Raw genomic sequence first — 27,488 nt, 5'->3', positions numbered from 1 at the left:
ATCAAAACAATGGCACAGCAAATTGTTCAAAAGGAATATTCATCAAAAAACATTACTGAAACAAAGTTAACATGATTTAACTTATTCAAGTTAATTTTAGCATCGAAGACGTGGAACTGTTAGGAAAAAAAAGAACTTGGGTTCCAGAGTTTTATCTTTTGTATGTTTCATATTTTTCTAAAAATTTCAATAGAAACTTACATCGTGGACTCTCCATGAAGACTGATGATAAGAGTCGATGGCTTAGGCTCTTAGGTTAAGGTAAAACTCCTTTCCAGAAAAATACTTCGGGGCGGGGGGGAGATATTTGTTTCAAAGGTCATCTAATTATCGGTTGATGTCTCTAAGCCTCAAAATTAACAGTCCTTTTAACTTTCATTCTAGAAAGGGTTTTGTTGGACCTTAACAAGCTCACTGATTTTACAGTTTACACTGGCAGCAAACTCCTCATATTAACTAGACATATACACAAATAATTTTCCCTCGTTTGAAGTCTTCTACCTGTTAAATATAGGGAATCCTTTAGACTTTTGTTATTTGGGGAAATAAACAATACTATCCTTCTCTGTGAGATTTATCCCCCCCCCTAATTTTTTTAGTGTACTCTCACTCATTTTCCTTTTTTTCAGAGTGCTAAGCATCAGTGGACTTCTGTTCTCACTAACTCTCTCCAAGAATCAGTTCGAGTGACTGGCTTTGGTTTATCATTTGTACACCATATGATGAGGGATCCTTCAAAGAAAGTTCATGCAGATACTTGATAAACATTTAACCAACTTGATGATGATTCCTTTTCTTTTTACTCATGCCAATGGAATTTATCTATCTATCTATCTATCTATTATCTATCTATCTATCTATCTATCTTATTATTAATACTTCTGTATTTAAGATTCTTTGAATGAAAATATTCAGATAAGAAATTTTCATTTAAGATATTTTTGAGTAAAATATTTTCAAGTACTTAGTACTGTATTATAAGTACTTTTTACTGGTACTGAATTTCATCTAACTAAAAGAAAATACAGACATTTTCAATAAATGAAAAGATGAATATAATTTTATCATTGCTATGATTCTTTATAATTGGTTTAAAAACTTGATGCACTTGAATCTGGAAGGTTTTTGTGAAACTAATCAAACAACCTTCTAAGAAAGGATTTCTTGGCAGGAGTAAGAATTTTCCCAGAACCCTTTTTGTGGAGGGGTTTCAGTGGAGGCTTTTTTAAGGGTAGAGCTTGTTTTGGGGTTTGCAGTGCTCTTGCTATCTTCACATGCTCATTGCAGTAATACTTGTTGCTTCCTTCTGACAGCTGGATGAGTGTGCGTTCTGCCAGATCCATGCACTGGGCATGGACCCAGTGCCCATCTCCATGAGAACAATAGATCATGGCTGGCTTATTTAGCTCAGTTGAGTAAAATGGTACCCAAGTGTTGATATCCACATCACAAGTAGAGCAGCATGTAATCCAGTAGCCAGTTACAGACTCATCTTCCTCATCATCTTCATTATAGGTGTCAAATTCATCATCACCATTGAAACTATTTGCTTCCGCACTGAAACAAAATTCTTCTGAGTCTTCGAAGGGCGTGGAGTCCCCTGGGTCTTCTGTTGATGTTTGACTATTGGTGAATGTTTTCTGATCTTCGTTCATATCGTCTTCAGTACATTTCAACATGTAGAAATAGTATGTTTCTGAGACAGCTTGTTTATTGTCTCCTGGTATGCCAAGGAAAATATTTCCGTTGCCCATGTTGCTTCCAAACCATATCTTGCTGTGCTTAATATCTGGGGTCCAATCTGGGGTCTCCATCTCACGAATCTCTATCTTGTTGTCCTCAAAAGAGATTATATTGCAGACCATTCTTTTTTGATTTTCAAGCTGATAGCCACCCACAATAACAAATTCATCATTGTTTGTTTGAGTCAAGATTGCACTAGAGACAGAGATTCCTCCTGGCAAAACTGTGCAATTCACAGCTGGGCTACCCAGGGGGAGATCAACCCTTATTCTGTATAGGTTGGCAGGGCGGATGTTATTGGCAAGTGAATGTCCTCCTAAAATATAAATGGTATCATTTCTGACAATGGAGACATGAAAAGAGAGCCCATCCTGAAGTTCTGGAAGAATGTATGATGTAGAGCACCCAAATTCAAAATCCACCAAGAAAACATGGGGCAGGCAGTCTGCTACAGTATTCCATTTTTCGGTGGTTCTCTGGGCAGAAGGTATGTATGACCGCCCTCCAAAGACGACACCCATGCTCTTCCCTCGACTATATACCACATCAATGGAATGACCATATCTGGCTTCAGGAACATCTCCTACCAAGTCTTTCTCAATGCAGCGAAAAGTAACTTTTTTGTTGTTCTTGCACACAACAGACATAACATACATCTTATCTGAAAGCTCATTGTTTGGTGTTTTCCCTCCGTGGATAATGTATTGTTGCCTTTCAGACTCTAAGCCTCCTTTGAATGTGCAGATGGCTGGGTAGCGAAGAGGAGGAAGGTAGCAGGAATCCTTAGAGAAAACTGCAGGCTTCAGTTTGAGATGGTTATGTTTTACATCAAAATGGAAAACTCCAGTGGGGCAGGATCTCTTGGGCCAGCCTTTTTGGCCAAAGAAGAAAACTTGTCCATCAAAATTCATTAGTGAGAAGCCCGGTTGAATTAAGGATATGTTATTACTGACTGTAACCATCTGTAGTGACATATTTTCTGATTGTGGATAGTTCTCTTATCTGAAAGAATTACAAAAAAATTAACTTACTACAACTCTTTAGATAAATAACAGTGTTTCGATCCCCTCACATGAAGAAAGCATGTTTTAAACAAAAGTTCTTCCACAAGCTTGTAGTGGGACTGAATTAGCAAAATCCAGGCAGTTAGGGTAAGCAAAGAGCCACAGAACCTCCCTGTCTAATACAAAGCTAGCAGCTGGGACACGTTTTAGACGCGGACAATCCTCCCTTAGATTTCTGGGAATTGTAGTCCTTTTTTCTTAAAACCCACCACTTGACGTCAGAAAGAACTACATTTCCCAGGAATCAGTTCTCTATGGGCTGCACGGCTAAGACAGTTTCCATTGCTCCGGGAGGGGAGACTCCTAGGACGTTTTTCTGAAGGAGGACGTCAAAAGTGCGAAGTGACTAGATTTGGAGCCAGAGCGGAAATCTAGAGATTGGGAGGTGAGAGTGGCTAACGCAGCCCCAACATCCGGGTTAGGGACGTCTGCAGCACCAGGAGGGGCTGAAGCCAGCCCTCTGCCCAGGGTCTGATGACCTCGGAGAAAGAAGAGTTGCTCTGGCCCGAGTGGGGTTGCCTGGAAACGGGAGCCTGAAGGACGCCAGGCCGAGGTGTCCTTGCAGAGGGCTGCCTGATGCGGTGGCGCGGCGCTCCGCAAAGAAGCGCACCCCTGAGCATCCTCAGGTTGCCGGGCTGGGAGTTCAGTTCAGGGGGGCACCAAGGTTAGAAAAGCCGTGACTGTTTGCAGAACCGAAAGCCGGGTCTCAGAATACTTGGAGTGCAAGGTAGAAACGACCTGATAATGATTTTACCACTCCTATATTTAGTCATGAAAATATACAGTTATTAGACTTTAAGTGAGTGCCACGTCAAAGGCCCTTTGTCTTCTCAACTGCCCTTGCTCTGGTTTTTAGGGTTCTAAGCAGAGAAGATTCCTAAACCACTCTCTCTCTTTCTCCCCCTCCCTCTCACTTCTTCCCCCTCCCTCTCCCTTTCCGAAAATAGAGTTAGTGGCTGTTAATTCAGACCTCTCTTTCCAGCCCAAAACATCTGAAGTAATTCTTTAGTAACCCTTAAGCAGGCATTAAGCCGAGAGGTGCCACAATTATTCAGGATTTAATATTTGTATCACAGCATGTTTTCAAAGGTATTTACTAGATGAAGTAAGCTTGACGAATTTTGATTTTTATTATCATCACCTACCTTAGAGAGATGTCACGAGCCTTAATGAGAAGCACCTTCCCTGTTTGCAGAGTGAAGTTCTAGGAACAAGAGAAAGGAAACAAAATAGATGCCTTGACTTTTAAGAGTAAATTGTTAATATACTTCATAAAACAGTGGCTAAGAGTATGGACTCTGAAGGCTGACTGGCTGCATGCAGAATCTTGGCTGTGTCACTAAGTACGTGAACGTGGGCAAACAATTTGACGTCTCTGCTTCAGTTTCCTCATCTTTAAAATGGGATAATTATTTTACCTACTTCATAGGTTGGTAAGTCTCAATTAATAAATGAATGCATACATATAAAGGACTTAGAACAGGACTTTGCACACGGTAAATGATAGTTGTTATGATTATACTTGAACTTATCAAAAGTAAGGTTGTTAGTACACAATTACCTGCTGCTCATGGCTGATCATATTTATAATACCCAAGATGATTAAAAGGGCTTTAAGATTCGGGAATGTGGTCAGTAGGTATAGACTGGTAATTATTTTTAGTCTAATGAGAATTGGATAAGCATATGCAATGGAGATGCTGGTGATGAGTTGAATTTAGATAAAAGGAAATATTTCATCCTTCTTGTTACCCTTTCTGTAACCCCTCATTAAATATGCAAACTTATATTGGATTGTCTGAGTTCAAGTCTGGGCTCTAATTCTAGTTGCTCTAGAACCATCTTGGACAAGTTATTTTCCCTCTGTCTTTTCATATTTGTAAAATGAGGATAATATTAGTATGTATATATTGATTTAAAAAATATATTTTTATTGATTTCAGAGAGGAAGGGAGAGGGAGAGATAGAAACATCAATGATGAGAGAGAATCATTGATTGGCTGCCTCCTGCACACCCCTTATTGGGGTTTGAGCCCACAACCTGGGCATATGCCCTTGACTGGAATCGAACCCGGGACCCTTCAGTCCACAGGCCAATGCTCTAACCATGAGCAAAACTGGCTAGGGCTACATTGGGTTGCTTTGAAGATTAACTGGGGTAATGTAAATCCTGTGTATGTAAATCTCATAGCACAGTGCCTGTCAAATAATAAGTATTCAGTAAATGTTAATACTGTAATTTATTTTTATCCCCCCTCCAAAGGTTCCTGGGACCATTTAGGATCTAATGTCAGTCTGAGATGTTGGTGGGGCTTTCTGCCTTGAAGCACTTCTGTAGACAGATGTAATTAATGGCTAAATATTCTTTCTACCCATTAGTTTCAGTTGGGAGGGTCCTCAAGGTGAGATCTTTTAGTAATCATCCTGTGGGTTATTAAACCAAGTGAGAAATGAATGGTGAATGAGACGGACTGTTTCTAAAGTGATGAAAGCAAGCCTCCCTCTTCCTCAGACCACAGTGGTTTGTAGGTTCAGCAGCTTGCCCGGCTTTTGAAATAACGTGGGCAAGCGTTTTCTTTCTTTGTGGCCTACCCAAGTATACATAAGAGAAGGCATCTGTGCCGCTAAGACAATGGAAAAGGAACTAAAAGGAAAAACTGTTGACCCTCAATTCCGTAAATGCAAACCCTAAGTGATCACACCCAGCATACCGTGCGATGATGGTCACAGAGTTGCCCACTTTTGGGTGGAGGGAGTGCTGAAGCCAAAGCCCGTTTGTTTTAAACACTGATGAAGGCTGTTACGAGCATAAAAAGCAACCCATCCAGGGTGAACATACTTGGTTTTAAGCAGCAAGCTTTAAAAAACCTGTTTTCATTGTAGCCCGTTGGCTTCATGTTAAGGTTGTCATAGGGATATTGGCTTCTCATAAGTGAAAACATGATTAACGTAGATTAAATAGAAACATGTTCTTGGGCAAGGCATAAGGAATACTACCCGATTTTTCGTAGCTTAGTTCAGATTCCTAAAGACTTTTGACCTGTTCTCTCTTTGATGCCCTGCCATTGGCGTACCTCATCATTTCAGGGACCTAATAGTAAAAACAACACTCAGGTTTACTACTGTTAAGATGAATGAAAACCGCTTTTAACACAGTTCAGCTATTGGTGCACTTAATGTTAGATTACCCATAATTGAACCATGGCCAGATGACTTAGGTATGTAAAGAATAAACAGAACATTGAAGGTGTTGTCACATTATTTTGCAATATTGATTTAGTTTTTGAAGTTTTGCTTTATTCACGTAAATATGTTGTTACTAGAATAGACTATTGTATATTTTCCATGGTTTTCATATGACTATGTTAGTGACATCTTTTCTTGTAAGAGTTTTTAAAAGGTTATACTAGAATTAAAATAACTAACTTGCCTTAAATAGGCTAGATAAAACAGGCAGGTTTTGCAAAAGAAGACACTGTTCTTCAACCGAAGGAAGTTTCAAAGTCAACACATTCAAGATTCATTTTAAAAGACAGAACTATAGGCTCAATAGACGTATACACTTTTCCCAACCCTTGGCTAACGTTTCTCAGCAGGGAGATGTTCGTTTATGCACTGTGAAGCCAGGGCATAGTTGAGAATCAAAAGAGGACTGAGCGTGTGAGGTCTGGGTTTGTAGTTTCTTGTGCCTGAATGGACTCTTTTCCCTCTCAAAGAAAACCACTGTACTCCGACGCATGAAAACTTACTCATCAGTGTTGCCAACGTTTTCCTGATTGCTCCAAAATAGCAGGTGACCTCATGCTTGAATTAACCATACCTGGCGCGGTTAATCAGGTTGGAGACATACATGATCTGATTTGTTTTGTTTTGTTTTGTGTTGCTGGCAGTCAAACCAGAATTAGGTCTTCCTTGTGACATTTAGGCCAGAGGAGCCTTTCTGCCCTAAGATGAATACCTGGGCTCTGATGCCACAGGAATTAAATCCTTGCAGCAGCTTGAGACCAGAAGGCCCCAGAGTTTCCAAATTCGACATCATCCCTTCCCCATCTGGACATCCAGTCCACCTGCTGACTCACACGCGGTGGAAGGGGTCTTTCCCTTACCGTTGACAAACATAGGTGCTCATCTTTTAGCTTTGGTAGAAATGAAGGTATTGGACCTACCTGAATGCCAGAGGGGCCGAGTCTTGGCCGCTAAACCAGGTATTAAATGTCAGCGGGACTTGGGGGAAGATTCACTGACTGCCCACTCTGACCGTGGCAGGCAGAAGGTGACGGTAAAGAGAGAGAGTGTGTGTGCGCCTGCAGATGTTCAGGCGAACGCTGCTCTAACGGGAGTAACTGACTGTGACCTTTTTTTTCTTTAGATGGTTGAGGGAGATATCCACCAGGGTGCACCCTCAAGATTTAACTATTTCCTTACTGGCAAACAATGGACACACAGCCCACTGTTCATCTGTAAGGACAAAGGAAAAACCTGGTTGAAACCTTATTTATATTTTCATTGAAAAAATTTTAGAAAAACACAGAAGAAAATGAATATCATTGCTATGATTTAAATAAATACTATTATGAATCAAATGGGAAATTATTTTTCCTAAAGCAGTGACCATTACTACCATTGTTAATAATTAAAAAAATACACTTATATTTATTGATTTCAGAGAGGAAGGGAGAGGGAAAGAGAGATAGAAACATCAATGATGAGGGCGAATCATTGATGGGCTGCCTCCTACATGCCCCACACTGGGGATCAAGCCTGCAACCTGGGCATGTACCCTGACCAGGAAATGAACCACAACCTCCTGGTTTTTAGGTCGATGCTCAACCACTGAGCCATGCCAGCTGGGCTAATTGTCAGTCGCTTTGACTTGGAATCGTTCCTTGACTTGGAATTGTTCGTTGACAGTTTCATTTTCTCTAATGTAAGCCTCAGAAAGGAGTTCTAATTATTGGAGACCTATTCCTAGCTTATATCAGGGAGCTGCTGTGTAATGTTGTACAAGGGAATGATCGAGACAGTGGGCTTTGGAGTCAAGCTGACCTGATTTTCTCTGCTCGCTCTGCCATTTCCAGGTGGAGTCTACTTAATCTCTAAGCTTCTTTCCCCATCTCTGAAATGGGGATAATAGAAATATTTACATTAAACGGTTGTTGCAAATGATTAAATGAGATATTGTATTTAGAGTGCCCATCCAACTATGTTGGTAGCCTCTCCCACTCCCACCCCAAAATTTCACAATCAAAGGAAGAATAAATGAAAGGTGGCAAAGTTGACTTAATTTTTGAACAGACTATTTTTTAGAGCAGTTTTAGGTTCACAGCAAATTGAGTGGAAGTTACAGAGATTCCCATATACCTCCTCTGTCACTCATGCATAGCCTCCCCCATTATCAACACCCCCACCAGAGGTACATTTGTTACAATCGATGAACCTACAGTGACACATCATTATCCCCCAGAGTCCATACTTTGCATCAGGTGTGGTGTAGTCTGTGGGTTCGGACAAATGTAAGATGACCTGCATCTACAGTTATGGTATCATATAGGATAGGTTCACTACCCTAAACATATCCTGTGCTCTGTGTATTCATACCTCCCTCCCTCCTCTTTTTACTGTTCCCATAGTTTTTCCTTTTCCCAAATGTTATATGCAGGCATACCTAGGAGATATTGTGGTTCCAGACTACTGTAATAAAGTGAGTATCGCAATAAAGCGAGTTATGATCATTTTGCTGGTGGAGGGTCTTGCCTTCCAATTTGCCAAAAAAAAAAAAAAAAAAGAAACATTTGTGAAGCACAATAAAGTAAAACACAGTAAAATGAGGTATGCCTATAGTTGGAATCACGCAGTATATAACCTTAAAGGTTACTCTATATCTGTTCCTGGCTTGATAGCTCTTGTGTGTGTGTGTGTGTGTGTGTGTGTGTGTGTGCATGCTAAATAACATTTCATTGTCTGTATGGACCACTGTTTATTTATCCACTTTCCCACTGAAGGACACCATAGTTGTTTCCAGGTTTGGGCATTTATGAATAAAGCTGCTATAAACATCCACGTGCCCGTTTTTGTGTGGGCATAAGTTTTAGCTCCTTTGGGTAAATACCAAGGAGTGGGGTTGATGGGTCATATGGTGGGTGTATATTTTGTTTTGTAAGAAAATGCCAAACTGTCTCCCAAGGTGGCTGTGTGATTTTGCATTCCCACCGCCATGCACAGGAGTTCCTGTTGCTGCACATTCGGAGTCGTCAGTGATCTGGGTTTTGGCCATTCGGATGGTTGTATAGTGGTACCTCATTGCTTTAATTTGCATTTCCCCGATGACATGTTATGTGGAGCATCTTTTCCTGTGCTTCTTTGTCATCTGGATATCTTCTTCGCTGAGGTGTCTGTTAAGTTCTTTAGCCTAGTCTTTAAATTTCATTGTTTTATTATTGTTGAATTTTTAGAGTTCTTTTTGTATTTTGGATAACATTTTATCAGATATGTCTCTTGCAAATATTTTCTCTCAGGCTGTGACTTGTGTTCTCATTCTCTTCACAGTGTCTCTCAGAGAGCAGAAGTTTGTAATTTTAATGAAGTCTCTCTTATCAATTATTTCTTTCATAGATCATGCCTTTAGGGTTGTATCTAAAAAGTTGTCGAGATATCCAAGGTCATCTAGGCTTTCTTCCACGTTTTCTCCTAGGAACTTTATGGTTTGTGTTTTACATTTAGGTCCATGGTCCATTTTAAGTTAATTCTTGTGAAGGGTGTACTGTCTGTGGTTAGATTAAATTTCTTTTTGCATGTGGATGTCCAGTTGTTCAAGAATCATTTGTAGAAAATACTGTCCATGCTACATTGTAGTATTGCCTTTGTCAGAGATCAGCTAACTATATTTGTGTGGGTCTATTTCTGGGCTGTCTATTCTGTTTCATTGATCCATTTGCCTTTTCGTTCACCAATGCCATAGTCTTAATTACTGTAGCTGACATCATTTTAAAACAATTAATTAAAAACGGTTGCATCAAGAAAAATATATACCACCTAGTAAGCCTATAACATAACCATAAAAATTTTCATTTCTTTGTGCTCTATTCTAATGTTTATCCAAGGTCCCAGTCTACCAAAGAAACTCAATGTTCAGCATAGAAACTTAATGTGAAATAGTAAACAATTTATTGTATGTCCACTATGTACAGTCATGGGGAGAAACGGAGAAAAATCACAGACATAGATCTTGCCCTAAAGGAACATGCATTTATAGTAGGATGAAGCAACTTTTGATTGTGGATTAAGATGCCCCACATTCTTCCCATGCTTACCCTTAAAAGTTCACCAAGAAATCTCAATTATAGGTTGCTCAGCCCTTTCTTAAACCTTGAGGCAGAATCAAATTCTAACTCCTCCTGAAATATATTGCTTTCTCCTACCTTAAATCCAAGAAACAGTGGACAATTAAAGAATACAAGTCAGTGTAATTACAGAATAAAATAATTTTTATTCCACAGGGGACATAAAAGTAATGAGATATACTGACATAGTAATTGAACAAAAAGCAAGCATAATTGGAGAAAAAGAGAATGTCAAAAATGGAAGACAGCTTCAAGTCCAGTCCCTTTATTTTTACATTCAAACAACTTGCGGCCAGAGAAGTTAAGTAACTTGACCAGGGTGACAGAGCTGCAGGTGTGTGTACCTGGTGGGTTGAGGGGAGGTAGGGGAGAAACGCTGTTCCATGAACTCATGACAGTGTTAACCAAGAAGCCCAGGGCACCCTCAAGCATCTCCACCCCCATTTTATAAATGCAGAAACAACTTAAATTACATCGTTGCTCAATGAGTTAGTATTTGAAGTAAGGCTGATGGCAACTTTTCATAGCATTTGGATAGGCATAGACAATTTAAGAAATTTTAATAGGTGGTTGATTTAAAAAATATTTTTATTGATTTCAGAGAGAAAGGGAGCAGGAGAGAGAGAGAGAGAAACATCAGTGATGAGAGAGAATCATTGATTGGCTGCTTCCTGCACGCCCCACACTGGGGATTGAGCCTGCAAACCGGGTGTGTGCCCTGACTGAATCGAACCATGACCTCCTGGTTTATAGGTCGACACTCAACCGCTGAACCACACTGGCCGGGCTAGGTGGTTGATTTTTAAGAAAATAATATGAATAGTAAAGGAAAGGGAGAAGTTTGGCTTGTTGAGTGAATCCCACAATATAGGAGCCACAACCGAAACTGACAAAGAGGAGAAAAGAGGAAGGAAAAGCAAATATATGGACAGAAGCAATCTACAGTTAGTATGATGGATTGTCAAGAGAAGAACATGACAAGTGACTTGTCATTTTTTTTGTTTAAAGCAATTAATTAAATATGGCCACCTGACCAGAATCACTGCTATTTTTCTATGTTCCATGTTTTCTGATTTAAGGTGCACTCTTTGCTATAAGGTTAAATGGGGGGAAATTTCATAGGTGTTTTACAATGTTGTACTAATAAAAATTTCACTTTTAGGTGAGGGTGTTTGTGTTCTTAATTTCTACCTTGAGTATAGAAACCATGTTGGAAAAGAGAAATTTTGTATGTGTGTCCGTGTGTTTGTTTTGTGTACATTGAGGCAAAATTGCAAATAAAAATGCTGAGAGTAATTGGATGCTGGGGAATCACTGTATTATCTTTAAAGCCCATTGATAATTTCACATTCTTAGGAACTTAGAATTAAACATAGTTGGGAAATACATCTTTAAAATCTCATTTCTTTTAAGAGAATGTCAAATGAAAAGGTCAATTTTATTTGCAAGATCTGGCATTTTGAAATACTTAGAAATGAACTCCTGCAAGCGGAGTTGATTTAGTTCCGTTGGGCTACACCTGCTCCTAACCAACGGTGCACGTTTTGCTTTAAAATAGGCTTTCTGGTGTGAAGTGCTGTGCACCGCACTGGGCGCAGGTGGCCAACAGGCTCAGGAAGCTGGAGAGAGGGGGTACCTTTAATCAGGAGTGGATGCCTTCTAGTTACAGTTGTGCAACACAGATCAAATAAGCATCAATGGGACTTTGCATCCCATGTGAAGGTGGGATTATAATGAGCTAATAAATCTTTTATTATTTAAATATTATTGCACGATTCTAGAGCTGTAAGTGACTCTGGAACTACTGCCTTATGGATTCCCAGCTTTGAAAGGGGCCTTTCAAGAAATGTTCACTGAAACACTGTTATTGTCCACAACTCATTGATGTGGTTGATCACAGTTCTGAAGGTAGGAGATCAGTTTTGAACACGGTTGATAAATGTGTATTGTACACTTTTCTTAATAAACGTGCTAGCCTAGAGGTCGAATGATGTGGGAGTTTCGTTAGGGGATGAAGATAGGGTAGTTACTTGTGATGACTCACAACTTTTAGTTTTAACAAAGGCAACTAAAAGAAACAAAAAAGGTGGTGAAATGGTATTCTTCCAGATTTCAGAAACAACGGATTTTCTGAAATTTGTCTTATGGTTGTATCCTTTAGATTCCACATCCACAGGTGATCTGTTTTTTAAAAAATGACAGGCAGTGAGCAGAGAGAGGAAGTTTGAGTGCTTAACTGTTTGCATTTTTCTTTGTTTAATGGAATGCAGAACTGTGTAATTGAAAACAGTCTAATACTCAGTTGACCTGCCTCAGTGAGCCAATGCAGATATGTCTGGATTGGCTTAAACAGCTTGGAGGAAGACTATATTTTGGGGAAAGAAAATTGATTTTATACAATCTGCTGATGAACAGCCAGGCTTAATGAATGATAGCCTCAAGAAACCTCATTACAGTAGCTTGGATGAATAAGCAGGATAGGGAAGCAAATTTTTCAAGAGGAAAGCTTCTGCTTAAACATGGCATTTTATAGATTAGCATTATTCCCATCCCCCAGAACTTTCTGCAGGGGGGAAGCCATCAACACGCTGAGTGCCAGCATTCCTGGTAAAACTTTTAGTGATAATTTTTTCTTTTCCTAAATCTCTTTTGCCTTAAAGTGGCTCAACCTTCTTCTTCTACACCTCTCTCCTCCTTTTTTAAACTTTTAGTTTTGAAATAATTATAGATTCACAGGATAGATTCACAGGATGTTGTAAAGAGATGTCCAGGGAGATTTCATGATCCAGCCTTTTGCAATGTTAACACCTTGTAAAAATGTAGTAGTACATGTGGGAAATGGATATTGGTAGAATCCACAGGGTATATCCCGATTTCACTAGCTATATACGTATACACTCATTTGTATGTGTGAGTAGTTCAACTATAGCACACGTGTCGCCTTGCATAACCACTACCACAATCAAGATACTCAGCTGTAACACCACTATAGGAACCCACTACGTTACCCCGTCGATATTCACATCCATCTCCTCCCCTCATTTATAACCCCAGCAACCACTAACTGTTCCCTGTCTATCTTGATCATTGTCATTTCATGAATGTTATATAAATGGAATCATGCAGTCTGTATATAGCCCTTTGCGATTGGCTTTTTCTCACTCCACATAATTCCTCTGAGGTTCATCCAGGTTATTGAATGAATCAATAGTTTGTTCCTTTTTATTGCTGAGTAATATTCCATGGTAGGGATGTACCACGGTTTAACTATTCACCCACTAAAGGACATTTGGATAGTTTCCTGTTTTTTTTACTGTTGTGAATATAGCTGCTGTGGCAATTCATATACAACTTTTTGCATGGGAATACGTCTTTATTTCTCTGGGATAAATGCAAAGAGTGCAATTGTTTGTTTGTATGCTAAGTCCAGTTTTAGTTTTGTCAGGAACTGCCAAACTCTTCTTCAGAATGGCTGAATCATTTTGCACTGCCACCAGCAACATACGAGTTATTCAGTTTTTCTGCATCCTGCCAACATTCGGTGTTATCACAATTTTTTATTTTAGTCATTTCTAATAAGTATCTCATTGTGGTTTTAATTGGCATCTCTTTAGTGGCTAATGATATTGAATACCTTTTCATGAGATTATTTTCCATTTATATATCCTCTTTGCTGAAATATCTGTGTGTGTCTTTTGTCCTTTTTAAATTGGATTTTTTTCTTTAGTGAGTGTTGAGAATTCTTTCTATGCTATATGTTGGTCCTTTATTGGATATGTGACTTATAAATATTTTCTCCTAGTCTGTAATTTTTCTTTTCATCTTAACAGGATCTTTCACAGAGCAAAGTTTTTAATTTTTCTAAGGTTTAATTGATCAATTTTTATGGATCGTACTTTTGCCTAGTTCCATATGCTACAGATTGTCTATATATATTTCCTGCTTCCTTTATAAAATTCACTCTTTTGCCTTGACATGTTCCATTGTTCTTATTCCTATTACATACTTTATTTTAAAATGTTTTCACTCCATTCCCTATCGCTAATCATGAAACAGGTCATCATAGTCATTCCTATTACAAAAATGGAGTCCTGTATTGAACGTGTAGATTTACAGTCTTCATTAGGAGAGGAACTAGAACCTGTTCTGTTAAGGCAAACTTTGTGATATTTATGTTCATGGTAAGCATGTAGTAAGCCCGCATATTTTTATTACAGGCAATTCTTCTTCACTTTTCCTTAAGATGAGATTTGGTCAAGGAAAAAAGTATAGCTAAGACATGCCTCCTACTGAGACCTCTGCATGGATGACAACACAACTTCTCTTTTCTAAAGACCTCTCTCTCAGTGCTTCCTTTGATATTCCTGGGAGAATTTATGTAAAATATAGATGCTTATGCCATCAACATTTTTGGTGATAATGAAAAATTCCATGCCTTTTAAGTGTTAGAATAGATTTGTTGGCAGAAGCTTATAACTTGAAGCGCAGTGTATTCTTTGATGTTAGAATTGTATGTTTTTATCTCATTCTTAGGGAAAAAAATAATAGCAAAGGAGTTGAGATTCTTTTCTATTTTGTAAGATTTGTATTTATGCCTTCTTCTTTATTCCTTTTATATTTTCCTTTGTTTTCTTGTGTGTATTGGTGAGTATTTGAAACAACAGTATTACTGGGTACAGAATATAGTCGGAGGCATAGTTATACCGATCCAGGGGGAGATTGTTGCTTTTTGCCTCATTTCCTGCTGACTTCCTATATACTTTGAGATTCATAATCATGAGCATGTCATTATTATTTATGACATGAGAGCCACACAATACTCCTCATCAATAGAGTCATTAGATGACAAAAACCCCAACTAAAGTTTCCCAGATTCATTCATTCATTCATTCATTCATTCATTCACTGTGGTTGGACTAGATGACCTTCCTGTTTCTCTCAACTCTAAGAATCTGTGGCAACTTCTGTCGCTGGACTTCTTTCTCTTTTCTTAATATGAACTGAAAGACCTAAAATAATTAGAGGGTTCAAAGTAGGTGTAGTTAAGTCAAGGGAGAAGCAAACAGTTCACCCGGGTCTCTTCTATCATAAATAAATCAGTGCCCTTACAATGCAACTTGGTCTTTTTGAGATTTGTCCGTTTTCCCAAACTACAAAGGGAGACCCATCCTGTGAAATATCAGGGTTGATGGTTTCGTTTCCTTATGCAGGGAGACTTACTTTGATAATATCCCATCTTACCTTTTAGCACAGTGTGAGATTTTTGTTGAGCAGAACTATGAGAATTTGAGAAAGTGGGTTTTGATAGCTCCTGGACAAATCTTTAAAAATGTGTTATTTATTATTTTTAAGTATCAGTGGTAAGCCTCCCAGGTTTTTTGTGTTTTGTTTTTTTCAACCTGTTTGTGGACATACAGCTCTCTCTGTGCTGTTAAAAAGCAGGTTATGGCCCTGGCCAGGTCACTCAGTTGGTCAGAGCATTGACCCAATATGTCATGATTGTGGGTTTAACCCCCAGTCAGGGCACATACAAGAAATAACCAATGAATGCATAAATAAGTAGAATAACAAAACAATCTCTCTCTCTCTCTCTCTCTCTCTCTCTCTCTCTCTCTCTTTCTCTCTCTCTCTCTCTCCCTCCCTCCCTCCCTCCCTCTCTCTCCCTTTCTCTCTTTCTCCCTCCCTCCCTCCCTCCCTCCCTCCCTCTCTCCCTTTCTCCCTTTCTCCCTTTCTCCCTCTCTCTTTCTGCAATAAAATAACAATTTTAAAAAGCAGGCTATGCACATTGAGAGGAAACTAACTCATGGCATCTTGTTTCTTAAGGCTTACCACTCTTTGAAAGTTGTGTTTTGTGTAGGTAAGCTGCATGGAGCAGGGATCTGAAGGTAAACCTCAACAATGTACTAAGCCAGTGGTGGTAATCCCACATACCCTATTTCATAATGACCTCCTTTCAGAGAGCACACAACACTGGCCGGCTTGGGTGGTGGTAGAAAACAGGACTCCAGGGAGGGCTCCCTTGCTATAGCTCAGCCACCCGATAAGAAGAGAACCCTGTTCCTCACCTAGCCTGTGGTTTTCCTGTGATGGTTAGTAGTCCGAGCAGAGCAATGCTTCCTCCCAGTGTTTCCTGCTGGAGGCTGTGATTGTGACGGTGATACTTAGGATTTACCAGTAGATATTTATACACATTGACTTATCATCATATGTTCTGGGTCTTTCATGTGGAGCTTCTAAGCCTAAACACATGAAAACCAAAGCAAAACAAAGAATCTTATTATCCAGGCAAGTCTCTCTCTCTCTCTCTCCCTTTCTTTTAGAAAAGTACTTTATGATAAAAACACAAACACAGTATGAATAGTAACTGAAAAAGCATTGCTTCCTTTTAGAAAACCGCTAGGATTTGCATAAACCACTCGACTGTCTGGCGAGCGCTGAGCTGCTCTGTCAGTCCCGGGGGACTTTTCACATTAGGTTCTTTGTATTTTTACAGACAGGGCGAGTTCTACATGTGAAGGTGGGTATTTGTTAAATGCTTCCAATAGTAACATTTTTGTGGAACTGGATTTTCCAGAAGTCTTAAAAAAGTCAATGAAAGCATAACCTCTTCTTTACTGTGATAATCATGTAAAGGCAATTAAAGGTCTTGAAGGATTTTGAATTTGTGCTGGGCACAGTCCGTTAATTATTTGCCTTTAGTAAAGCTGACATGTGCTAAGGCTAACTACTCAAACTATTCCAGTTTGAGAATTGGGAAGGTTAAAGGGGTTTCTGTCATCACTCTTAAAGGAGACAGCTACAGCAATCTCCAGTACCGGTGACTGTTGCTGTGTGGTGTTTGCTTGCTGAAGTAGTTACCCAAGATGGTTCAAGCAACATTGATATAATACAGTGTTAGAGTTTTGTTGGGGTTCAATTCTGAAAAATTGGATTGACATTGACATTCTTGGAATTAAGTACATGTCCTACTGGTAGTGGCATAATAGCTACCGTGGAATTTCTTTATCATTATTTTTTATCTAGCAACTCCAAACATAATTGATTAAACTTTGGATTGCTGAAGGTTGGCAGTGTTACAAGTGAGTTTTCTTAAACCATAATTCATGCTTTTCCCTGTATCTAATTCATACAATAGTTTGAGCCCTAGCCAGTTAGACTCAGTGGATAGAGATTCAGCCTGCGGGTCCCAGGTTCCAGTCAAAGGGCACGCACATTGGTTGCAGGTTCAATCCCCAGTGTGGTCCTCTGGCCCAGGTCAGGGCTCCTGTGGGAGGCAACCAATCAATGTGTCTATCTCACATCAATGTTACTCTCTCCCTGTCTCTCCCCTCCCCTCCATTATCTCTAAAAATCAATGGAAAAATATCCTTGGGTGAGGATTAACAACAACAAAAATAGTTTGAAACCATTTCTTTCATTTTGAGTTGGTACAGAGCTCCATGTTTTATTTTCACCCCGTCTTTTACAGCAACATGTTTTATCTGGGGTTGTAGTGAGTGAGGACTTATCTTGATTTATCTGAAGGTAATAGCAGCGCCTTCCAAGTCAGAGGAGTGACAGTCCAAAGAGGTCTTTGTGTAGGCAGAGGACCGAGTGCTAAGACCCATCCATTGTCATCACTGATCATCAGGCTAACACTTCTTGAGGTGCCGTGTCTATTCATTTAATCCTCATTCCCATCCTGGGAGGTACATGCAGCTTCACAATTCCTATTTAAAACCTTGGGGTCAGGTGTATTTCAGAATTCAGAATAGTTTGGAGTTTAGAAAGGTAATCAGGGCAAATGCCACATATTATACAAAATCTCCAGTGGAGTCTGGAAAAACATTGCAAAAGCAAGCCAGATAGTATTTCTTTTTTTAAAAATGTATTTTATTGATTTTTTACAGAGAAGAAGGGAGAGGGATAGAGAGTTAGAAACATCGATGAGAAACATCAATCAGCTGCCTCCTACACACCCCCTACTGGGGATGTGCCCACAACCAAGGTACATGCCCATGACCGGAATCGAACCTGGGACCCCTCAGTCCGCAGGCAGATGCTCTATCCACTGAGCCAAACCAGTTAGGGCCAGATAGTATTTCTACATGCAACTATATGAATAGTTACTATATGAAATAATAATAAAAGCTGTAAGTACTTTCATGTAAATTCAGATCAGATCCTTCCATCAAATGAGGTTGGGCATCATTTTGTGAAAACATTTTTATTTTTTTTCTGAGCTAACCAAATATGATTAATAACAGATAACTGATTTTTATTCTTGGTTTAGAAAACTATAAGAATCTTGGTGCTTTCTCTGTTTGCTCTATAGTATTGGAGAACCCCTCCTCTTTACTATCCCCCCTGAATCACATCAGCTACTTAGGCAATAATTGCTCCTGTGCTTTTTATAGATAGTCAGTTTTCTCAAAGCTAGGTGAGACTAACATTCCATACAGAATGAATGGAACTTAACAAGGTGAAACATCATAAGTGAAGACAAAGTTCAACCTGTGTGTGGATTGAGGCATTCACTGTGTCTTAGCCAACAGGCATTTAGTTATGGTAAGTGAACTGACACTGTGGAGGGGCCACCAGCAACGTGAACGTGGTCTTCAGCTATGTAGCAGGAGGGCACTATTTAGAGTGTGGGCGTTAGTCCCATCTCAGTGTACCCAGCCCATGTCCGGATTTCATTTTGGATGGCCTGTTTTAAAGGAAAGGAGGCGGTGTGTAACCTTTTCCAGGTAGATTGATCAGGAGGATGAAAGGACTTGAAGCCATGTCAGGTAAGGCACAGGTGAAGTAATTGGGCAAGTTTACATGAGTGTTTTGCCACTTTCTAGCCACATCAGACTAGAGTACCTGCTCAAATGAGAACAGATACTCCTTGACTCATGAAGGGGTTACATCGAGATAAACCCAGCATAAGTTTTTGAAAATATTGTAAGTTGAAAATGCATTTAATACTACACTAGACAGTATCAGTTGTTTATCCTCATGATCGTGTGGCTGACTGGGAGGTGCTGCCTCTTGTCACTCTGCCTAGCATTGGGAGAGAGTATCGTACTGCATATCATAAGCCCAGGAAAAGACCAAAATTCAAATTTGAAGTATGGTGAGAGCATATTGCTTTCACACCATCGCTAAAATTAAAAATAAAAAAAAATCCTAAATTGAACCATCTTAAGTCAGGGACTGTCTATAATTTTAGCTTCATATTGATTGACTGCCAGCTCTATGCCCTTTCCTGAGCTGTTAAACATTTGGGATACAAAGATGAAAAGGCGTGAATTAAGGAGATGGAAATGTGGAAACTGAAGCAAAAATAAAACTGTGGCAGCACTTCAGAAGCCATGATATGAATGAACTCTGATCTCTTGAACTAGAGCTTATTACTGTGGTAGTAACTATCTTGACCTGTCCTTTTGCAATTCTTTCACCTGCCCATTACAGTATTTTCTGAGAGGCTGGTACTGCATGACTCTGTCCAGCTCACGCTTTTCTTTGTTTCACAGATAAAGTGGCCCTGTGAATAGGAATGCCTGCCCAAATACCAGAACTGGAGATCATGGATGAAGATAAAATAATTAAAGAAGTCTTGGATAAGTTTGTTAATTGTCATGAGCAAACATATGAAGAATTTCTGAGCACCTTTACTCATCTTTCAAAAGGTAAAATGGAAAATAAACTTTCTATAGTAGTAGAGATAAATATCCTTAGTATAATTTTGTCTTCGCTGCCTTTTCTGAAAAACTATTTGATGAGCATTCATTCATTCATTCCATTCCTTTGATCGTACAATTCTTATCAGGGCATTCATGGCTGATCCATGTAAATACCAACAGTTTTAATGCAACCAGGAGTTGTATTATGGAGTCAGAACTATTGAAATTGAGAGCTAAAAAGGACCTGAGAAATCAATCAGTATAATCTTTTCATTTTATTTATGAAGAAACCCAAGTGTAAACAGTGGAGGGTTTTTAAAGCATATTTAAAACTTTAAAGAAATATAGCACAGTATAGGCTGTGGAGTTATACTGCACACATTTGTATCCTGGCATCGCCACTTTTTGGCTATGTGACCTTGGGGAGGGGGTTATCGAGGAAAAGGGGAATAATAACAGACCCCCAAAGGTTGGTGCAGGTGAATCTGTGTAAAACTCTTAGCATATTGGCTAACATGTAAGTACTTAATGAAAGCTAGGTATTGTTGTTGTGATGATGATGCTATGATTTTTGTACAACGGAAACAAACTTTTAGACCAGAAGTGATTAACTGAAGCCGAAAGGCCAAACCTGTGTCTATGTGTCATTATGCATGTTTTTTGCCACCTACAGTATTATTTTTGTTTTTTAAAATTGAGCCAACATTTAAGAGTTGTGAAATTGTACATAAAAATCTTGATGTGTTTTTTCTGATAAGTGAGAAGATCCGTTACCTGTTATTTCCCTGTCGGCAATATCAGCTGGAGCTCAGGAGCCCTTGGCCCGAGAGCTCCCTAGTTTGTGGCGCTCTCTGGCACTCACACAATCTAAAAATGTGTGTATACATCGCCTGCTTCATTCACTTATGTGGCTCCTGTAGGCATTTGAGTTTGTAATTTATATTGTAAACTAGAGGCCCATTGCACAAAGAGATTCATGCAATAGGCCTTCCTTCCCTTGGCTTCCAGCACCGGTTTTCCTGCCTTCGCTCCGGCCGCAGTCTGCCGCCTTTGCTGCCGTCTTCGTCTTTGCTGCTGTCTTCGTCTTTGCTGCAGACTCTGGCCAGAGTTTGCCATCTTTGTCTTTGCTGCGGGGTGGAGTGCTGCTGCTGTAGATCCCCTGGCCCCCCACACTCCCTCTCATAGCAGGCATCCTGCCCCACCCAGCCACTCCGTGCCTGGAGTAGCTGGGTGGCCACCATCTTTCTCCTTCTGATTTGCATATTCCCTCCTGATTGGCTGATGGGCATAGCGGAGTGATGGTTAATTTGCATGTTTCTCTTTTATTAGTGTAGAAGATTCTGCTTCAGATCCCCATTGGCTTGATCTCAACCTTGGTCCTTTCTGGGTCATTGATCCACACTTGGAGACCGTTGGTTCTCCACTTAGCTAGACCTTGGACTCACTGGAGGAACTTTTAGAGCATCTTGATACCAGGGCTCACTCTAAGTCTTAGCTGGGGTCTAGAAATCAGTAATTTGTAAAAGTTCCTCTGGTGATTCTAACACGTACCTGAGATTGAGAATAAGGTGTTTCATAATCTTAAAGATCATGACACTGAAAATACTTGTCATGCTTTTAAGTCATGATTCATGTGTCCTTGACAAATATAAAAGTATGGTTGTTATCAGGAAGCAAAGAAAGAGTGATTCTAACTTGTTTCTTTTGTTGTGCAAATTAGTTGGAATATCAATATCTGTTTTGTTTACCCTTAAAAGTTGTGGACTGTGGTTTTGTTTATACTTAAGGGAAATGGAGACTTTAGGAAATCTCTAGTTACCTTTAGGACTCTGAATGATCTATTTTGATATGATATGTGGATCAGATTAATCATGATAATGGCCAAATCACCTTAATCTATGAATTTGGGTTTAGGAAGATGCTTGCTTTCTTTGAGGCGAATGATTTAGTTCCATATTTACTGGACCCAAACATGCTGGTATGCAGTGTCTGGTGGGGTATGTGTGTGTGGAAACAAGGGTAAAAACAGCTGAATTTATGCATTTTGGTATGCCAAAGGCATTATGATAATTAAAATTATTTTGGAAATTATTTGTAAAGCTGACTTTATTTTTGTACTGTGGCAGAGTAAGAACTTGCAAGGACTTGGATGTTTTAAGGAGGTTATAATGTTTTTGTTTTGGGGGTAAGGGGGACTGTTCTATTTTCAGAGTTCTGTATGATCATTGCATGCTGAGACAGAAACTGTTGCACATGTGGTCACTTCATTTTGAGTTCAGTTTGGGCCCCAAATTGAGCTGAAATTAATGATGACACAAATCACATAAACTGCATCTCCAAGCACACTAGTTTTTTTTCTTTTCAAAATATCCCTAGGCGCCATTCACATTATAAACTAATGACCTGAAAAAATTCCTCTTAAAGCACAAAGAGTTGTGAGTGCAGAAATGTGTCTTAAATCAGTAAGCATCCTTTTTCCTCCTGGAACATTTAAGTTCCTTCTGAAGAACCAAATGGGACTTAGGGACGGACCTGAGTTGAGTGATAGGAGAACTGATCAAAGTGAATATAGTTCATTTAGTTTTTTTCTTTAAAGTATGTTTTTATTGATTTCAAAGAGAGGAAAGGAGAGGGAGAGAGAGATAGAAACTTCAATGATGAGAAAAAATCAATTTGTTGCCTCTTGCACACCCCCTACTGGTGACCGAGCCTGCAACTTGGGCATGTGTCCTGATAGGGAATCAAACTTTGATCTTCTGGTTCATAGGTCAACACTCAACCACTGAGCCATACCGGCCAGGATTTCATTCAGTTTTAAGGAAAACATGAAAGCTGTTTATTCATAGTTTTCCCCTTCTTTTCAGCCCTTCATTTCTCTTTGTTTGTTTGGTCGTTTTGCTGCTTTGTAGTGGACTCTTTTCTCTGTTAAAGAGTATGTGTGGTTAAAACCGTGCATACTTATGCACATTTCTTCAGTTTCTCAGGTCTATTCTCATTTCCACTGATTGACTGTTCTATTTAATTTTATAATAGTTATATGCCAGAGTGCTGATGGGATTCATTTTCTTTCTATGAGTGTTAAAAGGGTCAGTAATCCTATTAAAAATATTTCCCTGGAAAAAATTAAACTATAGCTTTATTGAAAGATATTCACATTACTGCTACAGTCTTTTGAAAAACAGTTGGAAACTGTTCATATTATAGCATAATTCTCCCTACAGTACATTTATGTCGATCATATTTTACAGGTTTTTTATTTTTTTAGAACAGTCTGGTATTTAATTTTTTAAAATTTTTATTTATTTACTTTTAAAAATATTTTTATTGATTTCAGAGAGGAAGGGAGAGGGAGAGAGAGACAGAAACATCAACGATGAGCAAGAATCATTGATCGGTTGCCTCCTGCATGCCCCGCACTGGGGATCAAGCCTGAAACCCACGCATATGCCCTGACTGGGAATCGAACCATGACCTGCTTCATAGGTTGACGCTCAACCACAGAGCCATGTTGGCCAGACTGCTCTGTTTGGTTTTTTTTAAACCGAGGTACATATTTGATAATAAATATAATGTTCTATCAAAGTCTTTAAGGAGACATATTTTTTTATTTTAAAGAGACAGTTATAATTGAATTTTCAATAGTGTCTTCAGTTCAGGAGAGTAAGACCAAGTTTTAAGATTTACATGAGAAAATCACAATGCAGATTTTTGGCTTTATTCATTATTGGTGAAGACATTATTATATTGTTGACATTATTGTGGCTAAAGATAAGATGCTAACTTGCAGTCTTAGGTGTCTCAGTTTCTTTGTGAATATGATTAATTTATAGGCCTTTCTAGAATATCCATCTAAAGGGAAAAATGCTCTTCTTCCTTGTCTGTCATATTGCTGTCGTTTTTTTAGGTTACAAAAACCTGGATATGAAAACTTATATTTGATTTTTTGTTAATGCATTCATTCATTCATTCATTCTCTGAGTCCTTATAGTCTAGGTATTATTTTAGATGCTGAGGATCAAAGAATAAATAAGTGTTCTCAAGCACTTAGATAGTTCAGTGTGAGAGAGAAATAAGCAAACAAGAAATTACACTGGTGTATGAAAAGTACCATAATGGACAGAAGCAGAGTTCTGTGAAAGCTCATAGGAGGGACACACACACACACACACACACACCCTATTATTGTTCTGATTTTGTGCTTCAGGCTAAATGATTAATTTCCATTAAAATTTTCCATTTTACTAGCTATTCATCTTAAAACAGTTTGGAAATTGCAATGAATCACTATGATTTTATCATTAACTTTTAAGTAAATCTTTGTTTTTCATCCTCCCATTTCATTCTTAAAATCCTTAGGATCCAGTTTCCCAAGTGATTCTACCAATTTCTATATCACCACTTAAAACAGCTTTCTATTCACTGCTATATTTATCTACTTTAACCTATTTTCTTTTTTTTTTTTTTTTCAGAGAGGAAGGGAGAGGGAGAGAGAGAGAGAAAGAGAGAGAGAGAGAGAAACATCCATGATGAGAGAGAATCATGGATCGGCTGCTTCCTGCACGCCCCCTACTGGGGATGTGCCCGCAACCCAGGTACATGCCCTTGACCGGGAATCGAACCCGGGACTCTTCAGTCTGCAGGCCGACGCTCTATCCACTGAGCCACACCGGCCAGGGCTACTTTAACCTATTTTCTTATGTCTGGATCAAATATTTTGTTTCTGGTTTTAATGTTTGATTTTGTTTCCAGTTTTCTTTATGCTATTCTCATTTCACTTGCAATACTTTGTCCTTTTAGCATTTTACTATTCTTTCCACATGTATTTGAATAAAACTCTTGTCAACTCACCCTCTTATGTAATCACAAGAGAGTTTAATCTATACTTTTTACTTTATTCACATTTAGTTCTTTAAGGAGCTATGCCAGTAGTCTACCACCATCACGTATTTCAGGAATGTACACTTATCACGTCACAAGGCCTGCACTGCTCATCACAGGAGCCACTAGCCACAGGTGACAGCCGAGCATTTGGAATGTGGCAGGTGCTACCCAGGAACTGAGTTTTAATTTGTTCTTAATTTGAATGAATTTAAATCTCCATCAAAACACTAATAATTTAGTTATTGGAAAACTTTTAAATGTGTTTGGGACAACTTATGAATCAATTTTTTAAAAGTGTGAATTGTATGAAATATAAATACAGGTCAAATATTTCTGATGGAAATTTTGCATTTGAACTGAGATATGTGATGAGTACAAAATGAGCACAGGATTTTAAAAAGTTAAAATAAGATGTGAATATCTCAATATTTTTGGACTGCATTTGAAATGATAATATTTTAGAAAATTGGCTTAAGTAAAATATATTATTAAAATTAACTTCACTTTTTAAAAACTTTAAAAAATATGCTTGCTTGAAAAATTTAAACCACACATGTGGCTTATATTCTAATTCTACTGGGAAGCGCTGCTATGGGCCAGTAGTTTCCAACGTGGCTGATATTCAGAAAGACTTGTATAGTAGCAAACTTTTATAGAAATACAGATTTCCAGACACTATCTCAGGCTTATTAAGTGAGAACCCAATAGCTAAGGGTCTAGGAATTTTTATATTTGCAGGGCTTTCTAGGTAATTCTGATGCTTCACTGGTTTTGAGCACCACTGGTTTAGATTACAAATTCTGCTAATGTAGTCACTTCAAAAGCAAGACTACCGATACTCCTTTAAGACACCAGCTAATCGCTCTAGGTTTGTTTCTGTCTAAACTGTAGACTTGGAAGAGGCAGTCCAGTGCTCCATATTTTAGACTAGAGGCCCGGTGCGTGAAATTCATGCATGAGTGCTGTCCCTAGGCCTGGCTGGTGATCGAAGCGCGAGCGTCTGGTGGAAGGGCAGGTCCCAGCTGATCTCTGGGCCCTGGGCAGCACCTGGGTCCCCGGGCCTCCGCACGGCCCCCTCCGCCTGAGTCATGGTGCCTGAGTCCCCACTTGGAGATGCGGTGAGCACGGCTGGACGCTGTGGATCCGGACACAGTGTGGGCCTCTGGGCCACCCAGCGGCGCTGCACGGAAGCCAGGGCGGGCAGCGTGCTCTCTCCTGGCCGGCCTTGCAGACTGGCTCCTGCGCGAACCCATGGGGAGCCCGACTGGCCCCTGTGGTCCTGGCGGCTGTGGCCTGGCTCACCCAGAAGAGGCCATGTGGGTTGTGGGTGCGGGGTGGGCTCCTTGTGGGCGCCTGGCACCTGAGTGTGGGGGCTTCCCTGGCGTGTGAGCCCTGGTATCCTGGGGGAGGGCAGCAGGGGGAGTGAGAGCAAGCTCGGCGAACACCCCGCATTCTCACCGCACCTCTGTCCCGTCACCCCTGCTCCCAGGTAGCCAGGGAGAGGTTGCAGTGTGTCGCTGACGCCTACCATGTTCCACACCACCCCCTGGTGGTCAGCGCACGTCATAGCAAGTGGGTGAATGACTGCCCAAGGGGACAATATGCATATTAGGCTTTTATTATATAGGATTCCTTCATTGGTATAGTCACTAAGTATTTGTCTTAAGTAACTTATTTATCACAATGATGCAAACAAATAGCTATTACTACTCCTTTTTATAGCTCAGAGAAATGAAAGTCGTTGTAGATTAGCAACTTGCCTGAGATGCGGCCAAGCATTCAAACTTCAGATCTCTGGCCCTCCTCTGTATTTCTATCCCCTCCCCCCGCCCCAGAAACATCTGGGATTGTGAGATTGTAAGAAATCTAGTGTAATATTATTGATAAGCAGCTAACAGTTACTAAGTACTGGGTATTATGCTTAGTACTTCACTTGGATCATCTTAATTAATCCTTAGAATAACCTAGTGAATATTTTTACATTTTAATTTTTATTATTTTTATTATTCCCAATTTATAGATGAGGAAACCAAGGCTTAAGGTTAAGTAACTTACCGATAAGGACCGAATTTGTCCCCTCAAAATTTATTCATTGAAACCTTAACCTCCAGTGTGACTGTATTTGGATTTAGGGTCCGTAAAGAGGCAATTAAGATTAAATGAGGTCATAAGGGTGGGTCCTAATCCAGTATGACTGGTGTTCTTGTAAGAAGAGAGAGACCCACCAGGGAAGTGCACACACAGAGAAAAGGCTGTGAGGGGACACAGCAAGAGAGCAGCGAAAGAGAGGGCTGGGAGTGGGGGGCTTAGGAGAAACCAAACCTGCCAACACCTTGATCTCAGACTTTCAGCCTCCAGAATTGTTAGGAAATACATTTCAGTGTTTAAGCCACCAGCCTGTGGTTTTTGTGATGGCAGCCCTAACAGACTTGCCCAAGGTTATGTGACTAGTCAGGGGTGCCCTTGGATTATGGCCTTAATCGGTGTGGCTGCAAAGCCCATGTCTGACCCACTTCACTTTTCTGCCTTACCTTAAGCCCTGCACAGTTCTCGGGATCTGGGAGTCTCTGGCATGCAGGTGATTTGAGCCACAGGAATAGATGTGCTACCTCCAAACAGGATTCTTCTATCTTTTCCAGAATGTGGGCTTCATGAGGCCTGGTTGCTGGTGGGGTTTGTTCACCATTATTACTCCAGGGCCTGAACCAGTGCATGGTAGACTAAGTAGATGCTTAATAAATATTTGTTGAGTAAGTGAAAAGAAAATAGGAGAATTCAGAATGATGAAGAGACAGACTGAGGCAGTCCTC

General features: G+C 39.7%; 2 protein-coding genes across 4 annotated transcripts in view; one reads left to right on the top strand and one right to left on the bottom strand.

The window, feature by feature from the left end:
- Positions 1 to 1,133: 1,133 nt before the first annotated feature.
- On the bottom strand, positions 1,134 to 2,717 carry RAG2 (recombination activating 2). Its single transcript, XM_028153614.2, has one exon. The coding sequence runs from the start codon at positions 2,715 to 2,717 to the stop codon at positions 1,134 to 1,136; it is 1,584 nt and encodes a 527-aa protein (XP_028009415.2).
- A 353-nt stretch (positions 2,718 to 3,070) lies between these two features.
- The window catches only part of IFTAP (intraflagellar transport associated protein), a 58,943-nt gene continuing 34,525 nt past the window's right edge, over positions 3,071 to 27,488 (top strand). The window contains exons 1-2 of one of the 3 annotated variants that reach the window (XM_054725160.1): positions 3,071 to 3,149; positions 19,648 to 19,803. In XM_054725160.1, coding sequence (XP_054581135.1) covers positions 19,671 to 19,803 — 133 coding nt within the window. In that variant the 5' untranslated portion in view covers positions 3,071 to 3,149; positions 19,648 to 19,670. Of the gene's footprint in view, positions 3,193 to 3,401; positions 3,535 to 19,647; positions 19,804 to 27,488 lie in introns of those variants that run through there. The other 2 variants (XM_008146796.3, XM_054725159.1) reach the window with 2 other exon arrangements.

This window comes from Eptesicus fuscus, chromosome 13, assembly GCF_027574615.1.
Source record: "Eptesicus fuscus isolate TK198812 chromosome 13, DD_ASM_mEF_20220401, whole genome shotgun sequence".
In the NCBI taxonomy this organism is placed as follows: domain Eukaryota; kingdom Metazoa; phylum Chordata; class Mammalia; order Chiroptera; family Vespertilionidae; genus Eptesicus; species Eptesicus fuscus.
The sequence above is the reverse complement of the archived record's forward strand: the minus strand, read 5'-3'. Positions and strand labels throughout refer to the sequence as shown.

What these genes read in the sequence shown, in the direction of transcription:
- RAG2 (XM_028153614.2), bottom strand. Translation starts at nt 2,717, where the DNA reads ATGTCACTACAGATGGTTACAGTCAGTAATAACATATCCTTAATTCAA.